Here is a 24,502-nt window from a genome sequence, read left to right on the forward strand (position 1 = left end):
ATCGTTTTTGAAGCATGGTATCTTGAATCTTCCTTCAGCACGTCTTCTGGTGTTTTGAGTGTGATCTATCTGCTGCAGGTAATTTGATTCATCGTAAAATTCATTCAATATTGTTGTCTTATATAAGTTTTCTATGTTCAGTACTCCCAGACGTTTGTGTAGATTTTCATTGTGATCTGATCGATTGTTATTTGTTGAGGTAGTGTTTGAATTAGCATCGTTTGACTGTTGTTGATTCCTATTAGAGCGATGTAAACTTTTAAGAAGAATTTTAAGCAGGCTGTTCTGTGCTGCTTGAAGGGTTCTGCAGTTCGAGGCGTTTCCCCAGGCTGATATTCCATGACGTAAATAAGATTCGACAAGGGAAAAATATGCTTGCCTTAGCACTGTGTATGGGGCGCATGTACTCAGATGATATAGAGCGTATGAAGACTTGCGTAGTTTGCCTCTAATGTTATCTATTTGAGGTTTCCATTTCATGTTGCAGTCTAAAAGTATTCCAAGATATTTAAAAACATCTACTGATTCAATTTTTGAGGTGCAAATTTCATTGCTTTGTAGATTATCGTATTTATTTTGATGAAGACATTCGTAGTTGTGAAATAGTATGGAAATTTCTGTGTGGGGAATGTGTTTCGGTCGAAAATGCATGATTTTAGTTTTTTTAGCGTTTATAATCAGCCCATTGTCATGACACCATCTTAGCAGCTTATTCATTTCGTTTTGCATTCGGATTTCGGCTGAACGTATAGATTTGTCTGAAACGATTATGGCTGTGTCGTCTGCATATGAAAAAGTAATGCTGTCATTTAAAGTTTTTATCATATCATTGGCATATATTATAAATAAAATGGGTCCGAGTTTAGAGCCCTGTGGCACTCCGTAATCTGACTGGTATTCTTGGCTTGTAACATTGTCAATTTTAACTTTAAATTTTCGACAATTTAGGTATTGTTCAAACCATTTTAAACAATGTCCTCTTATTCCATGTTTTTCCAGTATATTTAAAAGTTTTGGATGTGACAGGGTATCAAACGCTTTGCTGAAATCGATAAACATTACTAGGCATTGTTTTTGTTCAGATAAGTTTTGATATATTGTGTTTGTGAAGTTTCCCAGGAGTTGATTAATGTTCTTTCCTTTTTGGAATCCATATTGGTTACTGTTTATCAAACTGTATTTCGCTAGGAAATTATTCAGTCTTCTAACAATAATTTCTTCTAAAACTTTCTCGATGGCTGGTAGAATAGATATAGGTCTGTAGTTTTCGCAGTTAGATTTATTACCACTCTTATGAATTGGGCGAATAATAGATATTTTTAGCAGATCGGGAATAATTGACTCGTTTGCACGAATGTCATCTATGCCTGCGCTTTTCCTGGTATTTAAGCTTTTCAAAATATTTTTGACTTCTACAACATTTGTGCCTTCAAGAAAAATTGAGTTTGGAAAGTTGTTTTGGATATTTTCCATAGTTTCCTTTTCGCATGAATGTATTATCTTTTCAACATTCGTTTTAAATTTTTGTGCGAAAGTTTCTGCGACTTCAACAATATTCCGATTTGTAAAGTTTAGTTTCACCGTTTCGTCTATACTTTTGCATTTTTTACCAATAATTTCATTAATTGTTGCCCATGTTTCGCGAATATTACTTCTGCATTGGATAAACTTACTGTGGTAGAAAGTGTTTTTTGCAAAAATGATTTTCTTATTTAGTTGATTGTTGAAAGTTTTATATAGCCTTTCATTTGCGGCATTTTTACTACTGCGGTACATTTTATACAACCGATCTCTTGTATTACAATCACTAATTATTTCTTTAGTAAGCCATGGTTGACCACTTCTATTTCTCGTTTTAATTTTCTTAATATCAGTTGATTTTTCATATATTTTACTAAAAGTATTGCATATTTTGTTAAAAAGTTCATTTGTACCATTAGTTTCGCTAACAATCCTGCACCAATTTACCTCTTTTATAAGATTGTTTACTTTTTTATTATTAAGAATGCGTTTTTCGGAGATTACATTTAGTGGATTTACAGTTGTGTCCATTTCAATAGATCCAAATATTGAGTAATGATCTGAGATAGTAGTGGCGATTATGGCTGACTTAATATTGTTTCTCGAATTATGCCTTATGAACAGATGATCAATGCACGTTCTGCTCTAGTGTAGATGGCCTCGGATGACATCTACTCTATTGTAGATGGCCCCGAATGACATCTACTCTAGTGTAGATGGCCTCGGATGACTTCTACTCTAGTATAGATGGCCCCGGATGACATCTGCTCTAGTGTAGATGGGCAAAGATTACATCTACTCCACAGTCGATGGCCCTGGATGACATCTACTCCAAAGTAGATGGTTCCTGAAGCCATCTACTCTACCGCAGATGGTCTCTGATGCCATCTACTCCACAGTAGATGGCCTCTGATGCCATCTACTCCACCGCAGATGGTCTCTGATGCCATTTACTCCACAGTAGATGGCCTCTGATGCCATCTATTCTGCAGCAGATGACCTTTGACGTCATCTACTCTACAGCAGATGACCTCTGATGCCATCTACTTACATCGATTTTAGTTCAGCTGTAACTTCTGAAGTTAGCAGACGTGCATTATTTTTTTCGCGCATTAAGTCGTTTTTTCAATTTTTCTAAGTTTTTCTTCGCTTTTTCTGCATATTAAAATGGAACACGTATCAAAACTCGAGTGCTATAAATGCAAAACAACAATAACTACCTCGACGTACGTATGGTGTCGCAGCTGCGACAGAAAATTCCATTTTCAACCATGCTCTGTCCTCTCTGAGGCTAGTTATAAAACAATGAGCAATCAAAAAAAACTAGAGTGGAAATGTGAAGTTTGCAAACCACGGCATAAAAGCAACAACAGCTATCATATGATAGTGTATCAATCTTCTCAACATACCATGGCCGTTGAGGAAACATCACAACAACCACACAACAGTTCACAACAACAGAAAGACCAAGTGAACGGCGATGCTGATGATGCACTCATTAGCAATAGAAAGAGATTCAGAGAAGAAGCAACAACAACACCTACAAACCACAACATCAACTCGAACAGTAGAGAATATGGTGAGCTTTGATCTGATATGAGTGAGATTAAAACGGCAGTGAGAGAAATGATCAACAATATGAATGCTCTGACTGCGTCTAACAGTTACATGACAGAGAAATTTGATGTAAGCATAAACAAAATAAATGAGACACTTACAAACATCATTGAACTCAAAAATAAAGACGAGGAGAGAAGTAAACAAATTAAAGAAATGGAAATAAGGATGAAACAAATGGAGCAAAAGCTGTTAGAAAAAAATATTGAAATAAACAGTGCGACTGCAGTAACGATGGATGCAGAGACAGTAGTTAAAAAAATTGCTGCCTCTGTTGGCGTCAATATTAATGAGGAACATATTGAAAAGGCATACTGCATAAAAAACAAAAACAAGGTGATAGTTGAGTTCTCTTCATCAAAAAAGAAAAAGGAGATATTGGATAAACTAAAAAGCCATAGATTAGATGAAAATGTACTCGATGACACAAACAACAACCCAACAAACAAATACATCTTTGTAAACGATGAACTCACCGGAGACAATAGGCGTGTCCTATGGATGGCAAAAGTAAAGGCCAAAGAAAATGGGTGGAAGTTTGTGTGGGTGAAAAATGGTCGTATTTATGCAAGGAAGAATGAAAGTTCATCACAAATAATAATAAACAGCTCAGCAGATATCGATATGATCACATCAACCCAATAAAACCCCGTCATACTAATCCGTTTTTTTTTTCTTCCTCATTTGCGAACTCTTTTAAAGTTAATAAAAACAATAAAACAAGCCGATTTTTTACACTTTTTTTCTTCGAAAAAAGATACAATATCAAAACAAATTAAAATATATTAAAAAAGAAATAGAATGAATTCTACAAATAAAAATCTTAATAGCTTTAATGAACTTGAAGAACACTTAAATACGAAAAACATCTCTTTAATATGCATGAACATTCGGTCTATTAGGAAAAATTTTACAGAATTCCTAACTAGGACTAATAATATAATAAATAAAATAACTGCGATAATTCTCACAGAAACCAACATATGCGATGACGAAAATAAATTTTATGAAATAAACGGCTACAATTCTATATTTTTGAATAGAATAAATAGAGGTGGAGGAATCGCAGTATACATAAAAGATACAGTCTCGTTTAAAACAATCAATACGAACACCCAATTTATGGAATCGCTTCAAGTTGAACTATCAATAAGTATTGACAAAATAATAACCATATTGGCATGCTATCGGCCACCTAATTTAAATGTTAAAAACTTTATTAAAGAATTGGATAATTGCATAAATAACATAAACAAAAGACAAGATATCATATTAACTGGTGATATGAACCTCGATATTATCTCAAATAACATGTCATCAAAGAATTATTTGGATATGTGCGCCTGTAATGGTCTTGAGTGTGCTGTAAGCGGTATTACTAGAGAATGTGAACGCAATGGAAGCAGAACGTGCATTGATCATCTGTTCATAAGGCATAATTCGAGAAACAATATTAAGTCAGCCATAATCGCCACTACTATCTCAGATCATTACTCAATATTTGGATCTATTGAAATGGACACAACTGTAAATCCACTAAATGTAATCTCCGAAAAACGCATTCTTAATAATAAAAAAGTAAACAATCTTATAAAAGAGGTAAATTGGTGCAGGATTGTTAGCGAAACTAATGGTACAAATGAACTTTTTAACAAAATATGCAATACTTTTAGTAAAATATATGAAAAATCAACTGATATTAAGAAAATTAAAACGAGAAATAGAAGTGGTCAACCATGGCTTACTAAAGAAATAATTAGTGATTGTAATACAAGAGATCGGTTGTATAAAATGTACCGCAGTAGTAAAAATGCCGCAAATGAAAGGCTATATAAAACTTTCAACAATCAACTAAATAAGAAAATCATTTTTGCAAAAAACACTTTCTACCACAGTAAGTTTATCCAATGCAGAAGTAATATTCGCGAAACATGGGCAACAATTAATGAAATTATTGGTAAAAAATGCAAAAGTATAGACGAAACGGTGAAACTAAACTTTACAAATCGGAATATTGTTGAAGTCGCAGAAACTTTCGCACAAAAATTTAAAACGAATGTTGAAAAGATAATACATTCATGCGAAAAGGAAACTATGGAAAATATCCAAAACAACTTTCCAAACTCAATTTTTCTTGAAGGCACAAATGTTGTAGAAGTCAAAAATATTTTGAAAAGCTTAAATACCAGGAAAAGCGCAGGCATAGATGACATTCGTGCAAACGAGTCAATTATTCCCGATCTGCTAAAAATATCTATTATTCGCCCAATTCATAAGAGTGGTAATAAATCTAACTGCGAAAACTACAGACCTATATCTATTCTACCAGCCATCGAGAAAGTTTTAGAAGAAATTATTGTTAGAAGACTGAATAATTTCCTAGCGAAATACAGTTTGATAAACAGTAACCAATATGGATTCCAAAAAGGAAAGAACATTAATCAACTCCTGGGAAACTTCACAAACACAATATATCAAAACTTATCTGAACAAAAACAATGCCTAGTAATGTTTATCGATTTCAGCAAAGCGTTTGATACCCTGTCACATCCAAAACTTTTAAATATACTGGAAAAACATGGAATAAGAGGACATTGTTTAAAATGGTTTGAACAATACCTAAATTGTCGAAAATTTAAAGTTAAAATTGACAATGTTACAAGCCAAGAATACCAGTCAGATTACGGAGTGCCACAGGGCTCTAAACTCGGACCCATTTTATTTATAATATATGCCAATGATATGATAAAAACTTTAAATGACAGCATTACTTTTTCATATGCAGACGACACAGCCATAATCGTTTCAGACAAATCTATACGTTCAGCCGAAATCCGAATGCAAAACGAAATGAATAAGCTGCTAAGATGGTGTCATGACAATGGGCTGATTATAAACGCTAAAAAAACTAAAATCATGCATTTTCGACCGAAACACATTCCCCACACAGAAATTTCCATACTATTTCACAACTACGAATGTCTTCATCAAAATAAATACGATAATCTACAAAGCAATGAAATTTGCACCTCAAAAATTGAATCAGTAGATGTTTTTAAATATCTTGGAATACTTTTAGACTGCAACATGAAATGGAAACCTCAAATAGATAACATTAGAGGCAAACTACGCAAGTCTTCATACGCTCTATATCATCTGAGTACATGCGCCCCATACACAGTGCTAAGGCAAGCATATTTTTCCCTTGTCGAATCTTATTTACGTCATGGAATATCAGCCTGGGGAAACGCCTCGAACTGCAGAACCCTTCAAGCAGCACAGAACAGCCTGCTTAAAATTCTTCTTAAAAGTTTACATCGCTCTAATAGGAATCAACAACAGTCAAACGATGCTAATTCAAACACTACCTCAACAAATAACAATCGATCAGATCACAATGAAAATCTACACAAACGTCTGGGAGTACTGAACATAGAAAACTTATATAAGACAACAATATTGAATGAATTTTACGATGAATCAAATTACCTGCAGCAGATAGATCACACTCAAAACACCAGAAGACGTGCTGAAGGAAGATTCAAGATACCATGCTTCAAAAACGATTACGGCAAACGATCGCTTAATGTAAGCGTCCCAACAACAATGAATTCAATACCAATATCTATACTAAATATAAGAAACAAGCCGAAAAGGAAAAAACTGATAAAACAATTTCTTATAAATTCTTAATATTTTTTGATTATGAAAGAATAAACATACATTTATATTTCTTATTATAATGTAAATTTTTATAAACCATACTACAGCTGAACTTTGAATAGTTATTAAAATTTGTATATAGTCAAATTACATTTAAGTTAATCCTGCAGACAAGCTTACGGCTTCGCGGGACTTCTGAATTGTACATGATTTTATATGAATAAATAAAATTAATAATAAATAAAAAAAAAAAAAGTAGATGCCATCCGAGGTCATCTACACTAGAGTAGATGTCATCCGAGGTCATCTACACTAGAGTAGATGTCATCCGGGGCCATCTACACTAGAGTAGATATCATCCGACGTCATCTACACTAGAGTAGATGTCATCCGGGGCCATCTACACTAGAGTAGATATCATCCGGGACCATCTACACTAGAGTAGATGTCATCCGGTGCCATCTACACAAGAGTGGATGTCATCCGGGGCCATCTACACAAGAGTAGATGTCATCCGGGGCCATCTACACAAGATTAGATGTCATCCGGGACCATCTACACTAGAGTAGATATCATCCGGGGCCATCTACACAAGAGTAGATGTCATCCGGGGCCATTTACACTAGAGTAGATGTCATCCGGGGCCATCTACACTAGAGTAGATGTCATCCGGGACCATCTACACTAGAGTAGATATCATCCGGGGCCATCGACTGTGGAGTAGATGTCATCCGGGGCCGTCTACACTAGAGTAGATGTCATCCGGGGCCATCTACTGTGGAATAGATGTCATCCGGGACCATCTACACTAGAGTAGATGTCATCCGGGGCCATCTACACTAGAGTAGATGTCATCCGGGGCCATCTACACTAGAGTAGATGTCATCCGGGGCCATCTACACTAGAGTAGATGTCATCCGGGGCCATCTGCACTAGAGTAGATGTCATCCGGGGCCATCTGGCTAGAGTAGTGTGGAGTAGATGTCATCCGAGGACATCTACACTAGAGTTGATGGCATCCGGGGCCATCTACAATAGAGTAGATGTCATCCGGGGCCATCTACACTAGAGTAGATGTCATCCGTGGCCATCTACACTGGAGTAGATGTTATCCGAGGCCATCTACACTAGAGTAGATGTCATCCGGGGCCATCTACACTGGAGTAGATGTTATCCGAGGCCATCTACACTAGAGTAGATGTCATCCGGGGCCATCTACACTAGAGTAGATGTCATCCGGGACCATCTACACTAGAGTATATGTTATACGAGGCCATCTACACAAGAGTAGATGTAGTAGTGATCATCTACGGTGGAGTAGATGTCGCCAGTGATCATCTACGGTGGAGTAGATGTCACCAGTGATCACCTACAGTGGAATAAATGTCGCCAGGGATCATCTACTGTGCAGTAGATGTCATCAGGGATCATCTACGGTAGAGTAGATGTCACCAGTAATCATCTACTATCGAGTAGATATCACCAGTGATCATCGAGTAGATGTCATTAGAGATCATCTACTGTGAAGTAGATGTCATCTGAGATCATCTACACTAGAGTAGAGATCCTCTACAATGGAGTAAATGACATTACTGTCCATCCATTGCATCGTAGATGCCTTCAGAAGATATCCGAGGTCTTCTACTACGAAATAGATGACATCAGAGACCTCCTTTTATTAGTTATTACATTTTGCTTTTTCCCGCCTCATTTGTTTGCTATTTTTAGAATTTTCCTGAGCACAAATGCTGTTATATTTTCAAAATAAAACCCAAAAAAAGAAAGAAATGTAGCCAACTTGGTGCGTATGCAATGTGGGTTTTCTTGCTCAGACATAATGAGCAGTGGTTTGCAATGTGTTTTTGTTGTTGTTGTCGTTGCTGATGTTTGCAATTTATTTTGCTTCCCTTTAATCAACATTTCATTTAATTTTGTAGCTTTGCCTCACAGTCAGGCCGACCGCCAAACAACGTTAAAATATGACTAACATGGCCTTTGTCGGCAAGTCGGGTGTCTGTCTGGCCACAACAAAAAGAAACAACTTCTAACCAAAACGGAATAAAGAAAATGCGAATATGCGGCGGCAGCAGCAGCAACAACAACAGACTGCATAATGCGGCAGGCCACAGAGAAATTTCAGTTTTTGTAGAGAATAATCAATTCATTACGTTTTTCTTTTGTTTTATTTTATATTTTTATGTTTAAAACAGTTTATTTTAATTTTAAATAAATTATTTTAGCTCTTTTCTATATTTAAATCTGTGCTGGGCAATTTTTGTATTTTTTTTTAATTTTATTTATTTTTTAATTTTATTTATTTTATTTTTTATTTATTTTTTAATTTAAATTATTTTATTTATTTTTTAATTTTATTTATTTTTAAATTTTATTTATTTTTTAAATTCCATAATTTTTTTTAATATTTTTTAAATAATTTTTATTATTTTAATATTCCAGTTTAATTCTGTGAATTATTTAATACCTTCTCTACATTTATCCCTTTACCGGCATACTTTTGCCATGTACTGTTCTCTCTGTATGGCCCAAACATAATGTGTGGCAGGGATCCACTAAAAAAATCTACTCTCACCCACTCCTCTCCCACCCAACTACTCACTAAATCAGTGGCCTTTTAAGTTTTTAATGGCTTTCCAAACAAATGCAAAAAACAACATTTGTTGCTGTGTGTATTTCATTTTTTCCCTTTGCACTTCTATAATTATTCTCTCCCATCAAGGGAAGAGAAAGAAAAAAAAACAAATGCAAAAACAATACTTTGCAAAAAAAAAGAAAACCAAAAGGTGTGCAAGAAAACCCAAAGCCCATACACACTTGTTGAACGCAATGGGAAAGCAAAAAAAAAAAAAAACGAACAAAAATGCCGCTATGTTTAGTTTTACAAAGACATATAGAGAAGATATGAGGCAGACAGAAGTGAGAGTAAGGGAGAGAGCAGCAGCAAAACTAAGAGCCTAAAGGCAGGCAGGCAGGGTTTTGTTTTTGTTTGGCGGCAATGTGTAAATAAGAAAAAGAACTTAAATAAACAACAACGCCAACGGCAATAACGAATATTAGGAAATTAAGTAGAATAAAAAAAACAACAACTACAACAACAAAAACTGTGTAATTACAACAACACTAACACTACAAAAAACATTCGCACTGAAAATGCAAAAAAGAAACAGCAAATTGCAAATGAGGCCCGTCTGCTGTCTAAGGCCACTAAACTCAGTTGGATGAAACTAAAATGCTCTACTCTCAGAGAACAAAAGACATTCTTAGACTCTTTAATATGGGAGGCATTGAAAGGGAGAGAGAGAAAACCTCACTTCGGGAGGCTTATTTGTAGTGTAATGGACATTACAGAGTGTTAGTTGGGGATTTGAGAGGTTACATGAAGAAAATTTGTTTAACGGATTTTTGCACAAAGAAAAAGTGTTATACATTGCAAGGAAAGTGTTATACATTGACTTTTATCCTAGGAAATGTGTTATACATGGGATTTTTGTTGTGGTAAACTGTTATGTCTTAGATTTTCTTAATGAGAAATTTTTATACATAGCCTTTTTCTCAATGAGAAACTGTTATACAAAGAGTGTTATACAATCTTTTCTTTTCTTCTCAGAGAAAGTGTTATACATTGATGTTTTTGAAAGAAAAAATAGTATATCAGGTATTTTTCCAGGAGAAAACTGTTATACGATGTTATACAAAATGGGATTTTCGTAGAAAAGTGTTATACATGATATTTTTCTTGAGAAAAAAAGAGTCATATATTGAATTTGCCCTAATCAAAACTGTTATACATTGTATTCTCTTTAAGTAAAACTGTTATACAAAACAAATTCGCTTAGAAAAAGTTTATTTTTACAAATTTGTTATAAATAACACTTTTGCTTAGACAAATTTTATGAAATAGATTTTTTTTTCAAAAAAAAAAAAAAAAAAAAAATCTGTTATACTTGGCACTTCCACTTTAAAAAATAGCTATAAGATAAATGTTTTCTGTGTTATATGCCTCGAAATGGGTTGTATGTTCCTTTCCTTTGGATAAAAATAAAGTGTTATACACATTGTATTTCTGTTATGAAAAACTGTTATACAAATCATTTCCGCATAGAAAGGTGTTATACCTAAGAAAAATATCCAAAGCAGGCTCTTTTTTGTAAAGAAAATGTTATATATCAGGTATTTTCCTGAGAGAAAACTGTTATACGTCTTTATACAAAGTTGGATTTTCTATAGAAAAGTGTTATACATGATATTTTCTCCATGAAAAAGAGTGATACATTGCTTCTGCCATAATTAAAACTGTTATAAATTGTATTTTCTTTAAATAAAACTGTTATACAGAGGTAAATTGCTTAGAAAAATACATTTTTTAAGAAAAAGTGTTATACGTAGCCTTAAAAGTTTTTTTTTTTAAAGAAAACTGGTTATTTCTTCGGAGAAAACTGTTATACAAAGTCGGATTTTCTGTAGAAAAGTGTTATACATGATATTTTCTTTAAGGAAAAATGAGTCATATATTGAATTTGCTCAATAGTGTTATAAATTGTATTTTCTTTAAGTAAAACTGTTATACAGTGGTAAATCACTTAGAAAAAATAACATAAAATTAATTTCTTTTAAGAAAAAGTGTTATACACATTAATTTCACTCAGAAAAAGTGTTATAAAAAGGATTTTTTCAAAAAAAACTGTTATACAAAGCATTTCCATTGGGGAAAATGCTTTTAAATAATTGCGTCCTATAAAAACTGTTATAAATAGTATTTTCAGTAAGTAAAACTGTTATACAGTGGTAAATCGCTCAAAAAAAGTATTATAAAATTATTTTTTTTTTAGAAAAAGTGTTATACACATTATTTTCACTCAGAAAAAAATTGTCATAAGAAGGATTTTTTCAAAGAAAACTGTTATACAAAGCATTTCCATTGAGGAGAAATGCTTTTAAATAATTGTGTTCCATAAAAAACTGTTATAAATTGTATTTTCTTTAAGTAAACTGTTATACAGTGATAAATCGATTAGAAAAAGTATTATAAAATTTATTTCTTTTAAGAAAAAGTGTTACACATTATTTTCACTCAGAAAAAAGTGTTATAAGAAGGATTTTTTCAAAGAAAACTGTTATACAAAGCATTTCCATTGAGGAAAAATGCTTTTAAATAATTGTGTTCCAAAAAAACTGTTTGAAATTGTATTTTCTTAAAGTAAAACTGTTATACAGTGTTAAATCGCTTAGAAAAAAGTATTAAAAATTAATTTCTTTTAAGAAAAAGTGTTATACACATCAATTTCGCTTAGAAGAAGTGTTATAAAAAGGATTTTTTCAAAAGAAAACTGTTATACAAAGCATTTCCATTGAGAAAAAATGCTTTTAAATGATTGTGTTCTATAAAAGACTGTTATAAATTGTATTTTCTTTAAGTAAAACTGTTATACAGAGCAAATTCTCTTAGAAAAAGTATTATAAAATAACTTTTTTTTAAGAAAAAGTGTTATACACATTCATAACACTCAGAAAAATGTGTTATAAGACGGATTTTTTCAAAGAAAACTGTTATACAAAGCATTTCCATTGAGGAAAATGCTTTTGTGTTCTATAAAAAACTGTTATACATGGCCTTTTCTCTTAGAAACTGGATGCACAATAATTTTTTTTCCTGTGGAAACTGTTATACATTGTCATTTTCTGCTGTGAAAAGAAAAGAAAACTGTTATACAAAGCATTTTTATTTAGAAAAAATCGTTTTAAAAAATGGTGTTCTATATAAAACTTTTATACAACAGCATTTTCTCTTAGAAACTGGTCGAACAATATTTTTTTCCCTGTAAAAACTGTTATACATTGTAATTTTTTTCTGTGAAAAGAAAAAAACTGTTATACAAAGCATTTCCATTTAGAAAAAATGCTTTTAAGTTATTGTGTTCTATAAAAAACTGTTATACATGGCATTTTCTCTTAGAATCTGTTTGCACAATAATTTTATCCCCTGTGAAAACTGTTATACATTGTCATTTTCTTCTGTGAAAAGGAAAGAAAACTGTTATACTGTTATATTTCCATTTAGAAAAAAATGTGTTCTATTAAAAACTGTTATACATGTCATTTTCTCTTAGAAACTGTGTGCACAATAATTTTTTCCCTGTGAAAACTGTTATACATTGTCACTTTCTTTTGTGAAAAGAAGAGAAAACTGTTATACAAAGCATTTCCATTTAGAAAAAATCTTTTTAAAAAAATTGTGATCTGTTATACAGCAGCATTTTCTCTTAGAAACTGTTTGCACAATAATTTTTTCCTCTGTGAAAACTGTTATACATTGTCCTCTTCTGCTGTGAAAAAAAGAAAACTGTTATACAAAGCATTCCCATTTAGAAAAAATGTTTTTTTTAAATAATTGTGTTCCATTAAAAACTGTTATACATTGCATTTTCTCTTAGAAACTGTTTGCACAATAATATTTTCTCTCCTGGGAAAACTGTTATACATTGTCATCTTCTGCTGTGAAAAGAAAAGAAAACTGTTATACAAAGCATTTCCATTTAGAAATAAATCCTTTTAAAAATGTTTGCTCTATAAAAAACTGTTATACACCAGCATTTTATCTTACAAAAGTGTTACCATATAATATTTTCCCTGTGAAAACTGTTATACATTTTCTGCTGAGAAAAGAAAAGAAAACTGTTATACAAAGAATTTCCATTTATTGTGTTCTACAAAACAACTTTTATAAATTGTATTTTCTTTAAGTAAAACTGTTATACAGTGGTAAATCGCTCAGAAAATGTATTATAAAATAATTTTTTTTAAGAAAAAGTGTTATACCCATCATTTTTACTCAGAAAAAAAGTGTTATAAAAAGGATTTTCAAAGAAAACTGTTATACAAAGTGTTTCCATTTAGAAAAAATATTTAAAAGATATTGTGTTACATAAAAAACTGTTATACATGTCATTTTCTCGTAGAAAAGATTTCAAAACTAATTGTTTTCCCTGTGAAAACTGTTATACATATTCATTTTTTTCTGAGAAAAAAAATTAGATAATGCTAAGAAATATTAAATTTCCCTCGTTCTCGCATCATTTGTTGTCGTAACATCAATCATATAATTCTTCGAAATGTGAGACATGACCCTCTCCGCGTGTTCCGACGAAAAGTTAATTAAACATTATATGTTGTGATATATTATATATCAACAACAACAACAACACCAACAACAAAAATAATCAAAAATCTAGCTGTCTCCCTCAATTTAGCCTTGGCTTAACATGTCTGTGAGGGGCGTATGATTATTGTCTCTCCTAACGGGATATTAATTATACGTCCAAAAACCTATAGCGTTTGATTATTGAGAATTATAAGCCAAAGAACTTTTTTGTTGGCTATGTCTGGCAGTATAACACTTCATGAGAATTAACGAAGCACAAACAAGAAATGGGCAACTATAATTCCAAATAATATGTCACGGTGACATATAATTATTATGAATCACTGCCTTACACTCACAGGCCTTTATTCCTTTGCACCCTGCCTTAATACCTTTAATAAATACAACAACAAAAACAACTACAAAAGTACAGAAATAATTTCATTATGTCGCAGTATAACAGATTAAGTGAAGGCCCATCATAATAATCTTTTGATAAACAAAAGCAAAGCAAAGCATGGTGATGAGGAGGAGGTGGGGTAAGGGGGGAGGGTTGTTGGTGTTATGGGGCTGGTGTTTAAACTTGACAATGACTGTGCGCTACCACCTCTGCTGTTATCACTCATTGTTGTTGCAGTTGTGTACAGGTGTCATGGCATATACCGCTGTCATTATCCATCATGTCATCTTGTCATCCAATGTGTTATAATGAAATATTTTAATTTAATATCGCTAATATGCCAGCTTATATGTGTGTAGCATGACAGCTTACATGCATGGGCATGTTTAAGCAAAGGCAAAGGATGAAGGGAAATTTTCTACAAATTTAAAGAAAACTGTTATACAGAAAAATTTGTGAATAAAATGCTATAGGAATATTTCTATTTTTCCCGTGTATGTAAAACTGTTATACTAAATATTTTTTAATGTATTTTCATTTAGGAAAAGTGTTAAACACTGCATTTTTACAAAGAGAAATGTGTTATATTCATCATTTCTGAAGCAAAAAATTTTTAAATATTGCATTGTAGCAAAGAAAACTGTTATACACTGTGTATAAAAAGTGTTATACATTAATTTTTTTTGGAATTTCGCCGAGTGGAATGTATATAATTTCTAAAAAGAAAATAATTTAAACCTTGTTCCATCAAAAAACTGTTATACATGCCCAATTTTTCAACGAAAAGTGTTATACATAGAATTTTCCCTGAGAAAAAAAGTGTAATACATTGCCTTTTCTCTTAATGAAAGTCGTTAAAAGTTACAATTCCTAAAACAAAAGTGTTATACGTGGAATTGTATTTGAGAAAACTGTTATACATTGAATTTTCGCATTGAGAAATAGTGTCATACTTGCATTTACTTAAAGAACAATGGTTAAACATAAAATTTCCAGTAAGAAAAATGTGTATTTTACCGGAGAAAACTGTTATACATTGCATTTTATTGAACAAAACGTGTTATACAAATGATTTTCTCTAAGAAAAAGTGTTACGCATTGCCTATGCACCTGGAGATGTGTATTTTAAATTACAATATTAACAAGAAAACTGTTATACATTGTATTTCCTCCAACAAAAAGTGTTATACATGATATTTTCTCTACAATAAAGTGTTATACATTGCCTATTCACCTAGAGAAGAGTGTTAAAAATTGCAATATTAGCAACAAAAACTGTTATACATGGTATTTTCTCCACCAAAAAGTGTTATACACGATATTTGCTCCAACAAAAAGTGTTTTTTTCGCCTAGGAAAGTGTGTTATAAATTATAAGTATTGCAATATAAAGTGTTATACATTGATTTTTATGTAAGAAAACTGTTATACATTGCCTTCTCGCTGACAAAATTGTTATATATAATATTTTCTCTGACGAAAACTTTTATATATTTTATTTTTCATCACAAAATAGTATTATACACTGCATTTCCATGTGGAAAAAGTGTTATACTTCAGAAATTTATAAGAAAAAAAGTGTTATACATCGCATAAAATTTCAAAAAGACTGTTATACAATGTCATTTCTTTATTAAATTTTGTCATACTACATATCTGTTTCTATTAAGAGAGATCAGAATTTCTCTTTGAAAGTGTTATACATGATATATTAATTTAGGAAAAGTGTTATACTTTGCATTTTATTAAAGAAAAAGTTTTCCCCATTGATTTTCATCTGGAGAAAAGTGCAATATGATTATCTAAGAAAACTGTTATAAGCCTAATTTTCTCTGACTAAAGTGTTATACACTAAATTTCTGCTAGGAGGAACTGTTATATGTGGTAAATTCATCAGAAAAAAGTGCAATGATTTGAAATTTCTTAAGGAAAAGTGTTATATTTTATTGAAAAATGGGTTATACACGATATTCTCTTGAGACAAAACTGTTATACATGGTATTTTTAGCAAAAAAACGTGTTATACCTTGCATTTTCTTAAGGTATAAGTGGCATATTTCATTGATAAAAGTATTATGAATGACATTTTTTTGGGAAAAACTGTTATACTTTACTGAAAAAGTATATTATACACAAAATTTTCTCTAGGTAAAACTGTTATACATGGTATTTTTATCAAGAAATACTGTCCTCCTTGGAATTTTCTTTAAGAAAAGTGTTATACTCAATTTATTCACTAAGGAAAAAGTGTTATACGTATTGTGAAAAATGTGTTATACAACGAGCTTTCTGTAATATAACAAATTTTATATGTTTTAATTAACATATTTGTCTGTAAACGAGTCATACGGTACATTTTGTACAGAAAAAAGTGTTATACGCCACAATTTTCATAAAAACATGTTATACAAAACCATTTCCGTAGAAGATGTGTATAGTTCATATTTTATCGCAATTAAATTTTTTGTAAAATATATTTTCTTCCAAAAAAAAACGTGTTATACCAGATTTTTAAAACTGTTATACACCTAGAAATTAATTTTTCCAATGAAAAATAATTGCGAAATTGCTTTGAAACCACTGCTCCACTCACCTATTGACAGCTGCATGCAATAACCATTCCCATTTTCTGTTATACGAGCGTGTGTGTGTTTGTTTGTTTTTTTTAATTGAATATAATTACATTAATTATTGAATATTCACAAGCAAATAATATTACCTGTAAAGAGACAGAAAAAAATGTATACAGATATTAGAATGATGAATAATAATTAAGTTTGGTGTAAAGTAATTAATTTTTTATAGAAAAAATATTTTAATTAATTTAATAAAAAAACTCTACCAATTTCTTTGATGATAGACCAGAGAAAATTTGTAAAAAATTATTAGGGGATTTTCCCGGTTTTCGTTATGTTTTCCCATTTCTCTACTCATTTCCCACCCCCCAACTGCAGACAACACCTGTGTCTGCTCCATGTGCTAACATCTATCAATATTTGAATATTTGAATTCTCAGTACTCGCAGTTTTAATATTCAAGGCATTGTTTAGCAATTCGTTTGCTTCACTGTTTCCCTTTTCCCACTCTCACTCCCTCTCTCTCTCTATGTCTCTCTCACATTCTCTGCAAAGCAAATAATTACATTTAATTGCCATTGTTTATTAATTATACAAATAGAAATGAAGAAATTAATATTCTTGGCTAGGCCTCCATAAAATTGAGAACCACCTCTCTTTCCTGCTTTGGCAAGCACCTAGGAATCATTGGAAAATTTTACAGACATAAAAGTGTTATACACTACATTGCCTCCAAGAAAAAGTGCAATGTATTTAATTTCTGCCCAGAAAAAGTGTTATACTTATTGTTTCATAAAAAATATGTGATGTGTAAAAGTGTTATACATCCAATTTTTTTTTTTATAAAATGTGTTATACAGTGAATTTCTCTAAAGAAAATTGCCATATTGCATATTCTCTCAAAGAAAAACTGTTTGCCGAGATTCTTCTCTAAATGACATTTTGAAAAAAAAAAACTGTTATACTTGATATTTTCTCAAATAATAATTGAAAAAAACTGTTATACTGAGTTTCAGTTTTAAATTGCATTTTATACAAACTGTTATACACCATATTTTCTAATGGTAATTGTTATACAAAAACTTTGTATTGTTATACATAGAAATTTTTCTTCAAGAAAAGGTGTTATACAATGCATTTTATTGGATAGAGAGTGTTATACATGATGTTTTTACTATAAGAAAGAGTTATAATTTATATTGCAGCTAAGACTAAGTGTTAAGCTTCGCAAATTATCAGAAAAAAGTGTTATACTTTACATTTTCTTGAAGGATAACTGTTATATAGCCCATATTTTCAAGTAGAAAGTGATATACACTTTGTTTTTTCCAAATGTAAAGTGTTATACTTATATTAATTTTAAGAAAAAGTGTTATAAATTGCATTTTATCCAAAAAAAGTGGTATATAAGTGTTATACAGGCCATATTTTCGAGTATAAAGTGTTACACACTTCGTTTTTTTCTAAAGTAAAGTGTTATACTTACATCATTTTTAAGAAAAAGTATTAAAAATTGCATTTTATTTGAGAAAAAGTGTTATACAGGCCATATTTTCGAGTAGAAAGTGTTATACACTTTGTTTTTTCCTAATGTAAAGTGTTATACTTGTATTAATTTAAACAAACAAATGTTATAAATTGCATTTTATCCAAGAAAAAGTGTTATATAAGTGTTATACAAGCCATTTTTTTAAGTAGAAAGTGTTATACACTTTATTTATTTCCTATTGTAAAGTGTTATACTTATATTAATTCTAAGAAAAAAGTTTATAAATTGCATTTTTCCAAGAAAAAGTGTTATATTAGTGTTATACAGGTAATATTTTCGAGTAGAAAGTGTTATACACTTTATTTTTTCCTAATATAAATTGTTATACTCAAATTAATTTTAAGGAGAAGTGTTGAAAATTGAATTTTATCTAAGGAAAAGTGTTATATAAGTGTTATACAGCCAAAAAATTTGAGTTGAAAGTGTTATACACTTTGATTTTTCCTAAAGAAAACTGTTATACTTGCATTAATTTTGAGAAAAAGTTTAATAAATTCCATTTTATCCAAGAAAAAGTGTTATATAAGTGTTATACAGGCAAATTTTTCGAGTAGAAATTGTTATACACTTTGTTTTTTCCTAATGTAAAATGTTATACTTATATTAATTTTGAGAAAAAGTGTTATAAATTGCATTTTATCCAAGAAAAAGTGCAATACAGTCTTTATTTTCGAAAAGAAAGTGTTATACACTTCGTTTTTTCCTAATAAAAAGTGTTATACTTATATTAATTTTAAGTAGAAGTGTTATAAATTGCATTTTATCCACGAAAAAGTGTTATACTGTCTATTTGCTCTGAGAAAAACTGTTATACTACGCAACTTTTCCGATTGGAAGGGTTATATTTTACATTTCATACAAGAAAACATTCCATCCTTCAATGGATAACTGTTATACAGACCAATTTTGTCAAAATAAAAGTGTTATGCAATTTGATTTTTAAGAAAAAATGTTATACTACCTATTTTTCTCTGAGAATAAGTGTTATACTACGCAACTGATCCAATAGAAAGTGTTATACTTTATACTGTGAACAAGAAAACGTTCAATTCTTCAATGGATAACTGTTATACAGATCAATTTTTTTGAAATTAAAGTGTTATACAATTTGATTTTTATGAAAAAAGTGTTATACTTCCTATTTTCTTTGAGAATAAGTGTTATACAGGCCAATTTTTTCCAAAAGGAAGTGTTATACAACTTGATTTTTTTAAGAAAAAGTGTAATACGGCCTATTTTTCTCTGAGAATAAGTGTTATACTGTGCAACTGATCCAAAAGAAAGTGTTATACTTAATACTGTGAACAAGAAAACATTCAATTCTTCAATGGATAACTCTTATACAGGCCAATTTTGTCGAAAGAAAAGTGTTATACAGTTAGATTTTTTAAGAAAAATTGTTATACTGACTATTTTCTTTGAGAAAAAGTGCTATACAGGCCAATTTTGTCCAAACGAAAGTGTTATACAACTTGATTTTTTTAAGAAAAAGTGGTATACTGGCCATTTTCTCTGACAAAAAGTGTTATACTGTACAATGTTTCCAATAGAAAGTGCTATACTTTAAATTGTATTCAAGAAAATATTTCATGCTTCAATGGAGAAGTGTTATACAGGCCAATTTTGTCGAAATGAAAGTGTTATACAATTTCATTTTTTAAGAAAAAGTGTTCTACTGTCTATTTTCTTTGAGAATAAGTGTTATACTGTTCAACTTTTCCGTTAGGAAGTGTTATATTTTACATTTTATACAAGAAAACATTTCATTCTTCAGTGGATAAGTGTTATACAGGAAAATTTTCTTCAAATAAAAGTGTTATACAATTTGATTTTTTAAGAAAAAGTGTTACACTGGCCAATTTTGTCGAAATGAAAGTGTTATACAACTTGATTTTTTAAGAAAAAGTGTTATACTGGCTATTTTCTTTGAGAATAAGTGTTATACTGTCAATGTTTCCAATAGAAAGTGTTATACTTAACATTGTACACAAGAAAACATTTCATTCTTCAATGGGTAAGTGTTATACAGGCAAATTTTGTTCAAATGAAAGTGTTATACAATTTGTTTTCTTTCAACAATTTCGTTATTCATTGCCTTTTTCGTTAGAATTATGGCATTTAAAGTGTATACTCAAGGAATTAGTTACAATAATCCGAAGTCGAATTAATTAGCCCTAACTCCTGGCCGGCGTATGATTAACTATCCACCACATACGCCCAGGTGGCAACCGTTTGTTAAATTGGAAAATCCGCTGGTTTCTGCCTAGATTTTCCAACGTCAATTAAAGATTTGCCCGGCCTTACTTCGTTGAGCCATCTGTCACAACAAAGAGGGCCACACACAACTAATGACCTTTTTTCTCTTGGCTTATCATGACTTCTACGCCATCGCTATGGCCGCTGCTGCTGCTGGTAGGCATTTACTGAAAAGCAATTTGGCATTAAGTGACATGACATTTTTATATATCGGGGGAAGAGGTGGTGGATGGTGGAGGAGGAGGAGGATAAAATCCAATGTGCATGGTTTACTTAATCTTGTCAATGTTGGCATTTTATTATTTCTTTTCTTTTCCTGCCAAAAGTAAAAAAGAGGAAGTCAACGAAAAAATCCCCGGCCGGCCTAGAAAGGAAGTGGTTGGAGAAAATATCTCAAGATGTTGGAAAAGAGACTTCAGGTAAATGATGAAGAAAAAAATAGTTCTTCAAATCCCAAATATGCCAGCGTGACACATTTTGACATAACGTCAACAAGTAACGTAAATGCATTTCTAAGTACCTGAGCACTTTTCTGTTCATGCTCCTCTCCATCATCATATCCTTAGAGGATGGTTGGTGGGAGGAAATGAAACCAAACCAAATTCGAAAGAAAGAAAAAAATATTTAAAAGGAGCAGCAACTGAAGTAAACTGCAACACTGGCATCGAGCCCCATGAAGAGCCATCACCGCCACAGGCATTGCATAAACATTAAGCGCAAAAGGGGGGTTCAGAGGGTAAGGCTGACAAGGAAAACACGATGGAGTAAAGGAAAATAAAATAAATTTTTCAAAAAAAAAAAAATATATTTTTTTTTGTATTTTTTATTTCTGAAAATTTTCCAAAATCTCGTCATGTGAACCCCCCTTATGTTATAGAAAATTATTGAAGTAAAACTTCTTTTCCGTACCAAAAATCAAACCATTAGTTTGATGCTTCCTTTGCCACTATTTTTAGCAACTCGACATCAATCCCACCACTTGATCTTCACGGCGGGCCATTAGGGACACAGACATTCAATGGATGGAGGGAGGGATGCCAGATCTGGATGCATTACCATATTGGAGGCATAAAGGGGTAAAATGAGGAGGTAAAATGGAAGAAATGAGCGTATCGATTCTGAAATCAGCTTCGAATTCGAAAAAAATCGTTGGTGATGTTTGGCGTATGATACACGACATCACTCATACGCCTTCAGACCAAGCCAAAAAAATATCGTATTACAGGATGGAATCAAACACCAGTTGATTTTTTTTCTCTAAAATCCCCAATAAAATCAATTTATGTTGATTTTTATTTAAATTCCCACGCTTTGTCGGCTCTAATTGCATTACATCCTGGTCTTGACCTATTCCCGAGCAATTATTGTTATTTTTATTTTAATTTTGTTGGCTTTGCCTTTCTCGCTCTCTCTCTCCCCGCCCTCCAAGCTTTCCATTTCATTCATTGTGTGCATGTGCCTCTGTGTGTGCAACGGCATAAATTAGAGTCAGAAAAATCCATTGGATTTGTAATTCAATTTGTATTGAACCCTCATCTCCATTAAATTTTAATCAAATTTAATTTGACAACACATTTTTTTGGATTGGGGTGCAGCAGCAGAGGAGGCAATTGGATATTTAACAAGGATTTAGCTTGTCACAGTTCTACACACAGAGAGATAAAGGGAGATAGAGGGAGGAAGAGAGAAAAAAAGAGGGAGAGAGAGTCCTGAAATTTTGTCATGTTGCCTATTAAAAAGTATTAATATTGAATTATAAATTTAATTGATAATGTTGACAATATTTTTTTGTCCGAGAACCAAAAATTATGCGTGGGCTAGAAATATGGATCTCCTGGCATTTAATTGATTTTAAAATAAATTTCATAGAAGTTAAGAGTTTTTGCTGAGAAATAATAATTGCACAACTGTGGCGTATGATTATTTTTATTTCAGAGAATTATGATTTTTTTAATACTCGTACGGCACCTTAAATACTAATTTCTTTTAATTTATAGAACGACAGAAATAAGGAAAAAATAGAAAAAACAAGATTTTTTATAAAACAAATTTTTACTATAGAAAAAATCGGCCCTCCTCAATGAGGATTTTTTTCTATAAAAAAGCGACAATCCTAAATGAGGTTTTTTTTTTCTATAGAAAAAATCGACCCTCCTCAATGAAAAATTTTTTTTACAAAAAAAATCGACCCTTTTCAATGAGTTTTTTTTTTCTAAAGAAAAATATAGAGAATTTTTTTTAGATAAAAGTAGACCCTCCTCTGTGAGATTTTTTTTTTTTTCAAAAAAAATATCGACCCTCCTCAATGAGGTTTTTTTATAGAAAAAAATCGATCCTCCTCAATGAGAATTTTTTTATACAAAAATATACCTTCCTTAATGAGGATTTTTTCTGTAAAAAATCAACAATCCTCAATGAGAATTTTTTACAAAAAAAAATCGACCCTCATCAATGAGGTTTTCTTCTATAGAAAAAAGTAAACCCTCCTCAATAAATTTTTTTTTACAAAAAAATCGACATTCCTCAATTATGTTTTTTTTTCCTATAAAAAAATCGACCCACCTCAATGAGAATTTTTTCTATAGAAAAAAATCGACCCTCCTAGAAGAGAATTTTTTCTCTAAAGAAAAAATAGGCCTCCTTCTTGACTGGTGAATATTTTTCTATAGAAAAAATTGAAAAAATTCCTCAACCAAATTTTTTTTTAATAGAAACAAATTTTTTAGAGGATAAATTTTTTATAGAAAAAAATTGGACTGATTTTTCCATAAAAAAATTGTTCACTGGGTCGAGTGATTATTTTTCTTTTCATCGAAGAAAATTCGTTCTCAAAACTAAAAATTTTCTTTGGTTTTATAATTTAAAAAAACCAGTTTAATTTTTATACACTCAGCCATTGGCTGCGGCCAAAATGTGCCTAGTCGAAATAATGGTGTTAGACCCAGGTCTCTTGGAAACAAATCGGTTCCAGGAAATTTGGAGTAGATCTAGCGACGTCCGTACGTCCGTCTGTCTGGCTGGTGCCAACGATAACTCTCAAAGGGAGCTTCCGATTTGTTCCAAACTTGGTATATCGTATTATTATTGTCAAACTTAGATCGATTTCAGAGATGGCCAATATCGGTCCCCTCCTTCTGGTGACCCCCCCCCCCCCAAAAAAAAAAAAAAGAAATGTCAACAACATTTACTGCACAGAAAGAGAAAGGATAACCCGATTTCGCTCTAACTTTGCAAATACTAATATTTGCACTAGTGCTAGGTCAGGTGCGAAAATGGACAATATTGGTGCACTCCATCGAGTCCTCCCCCCACAAAGGGTAAAAATTGTGAATAATTATAACTCATATAAAATGTGATGCAACAGTCCGATTGTCTTCAAATTTCTCACATCCCAATATTTTTATTAACCCAAGGACTGGTGTGAATTTTTTATATGGAAAAAATTCCTCATCCTAACTTTTTTTATAAAAAAAATTTGTTATTAAATTTTTTTTTAGAAAAAATTGGGCTGATTGATTTTTTCTATAAAAAAATTGTCCCCTGGGTTGAGTGATTATTTTTTTTTTTTTTCGTCGAAGAAAATTGGTCTTCAGAAGAGGAAATATTCTTGTCTGTATAATTTTTCCCAAAAAAAAAATCAATATAATATTTTTTAACTTCCTTAAATTTCAATTTCCTCTACATTCCCTAGAAGAAAAAAAAACATCGAAAAAATCTTCCTGATTTGATTTATTTCCCCAACAACAACAACTGATAATGGCAGTG

The 24,502-nt window shown here is 31.5% G+C and overlaps 2 protein-coding genes across 3 annotated transcripts in view; both read right to left on the minus strand.

The window, feature by feature from the left end:
* LOC101889232 (lysophospholipid acyltransferase 5) overlaps positions 1-24,502 on the minus strand; it is a 451,325-nt gene that overhangs the window by 105,801 nt on the left and 321,022 nt on the right. The gene's annotated exons all lie outside the window — the stretch shown is intronic.
* The window catches only part of LOC101890244 (phosphatase Herzog), a 197,479-nt gene that overhangs the window by 67,542 nt on the left and 105,435 nt on the right, over positions 1-24,502 (minus strand). The window contains exon 3 of one of the 2 annotated variants that reach the window (XM_020035733.2): positions 16,950-16,985. The exons of the other annotated variant lie outside the window; for it this stretch is intronic. Coding sequence (XP_019891292.1) covers positions 16,950-16,985 — 36 coding nt within the window. The remainder of the gene's footprint in view (positions 1-16,949; positions 16,986-24,502) is intronic. 2 annotated transcript variants of the gene reach the window in all.

This window comes from Musca domestica, unplaced genomic scaffold (assembly GCF_030504385.1).
Source record: "Musca domestica strain aabys unplaced genomic scaffold, Musca_domestica.polishedcontigs.V.1.1 27, whole genome shotgun sequence".
Classification (NCBI taxonomy): Eukaryota; Metazoa; Arthropoda; class Insecta; order Diptera; family Muscidae; genus Musca; species Musca domestica.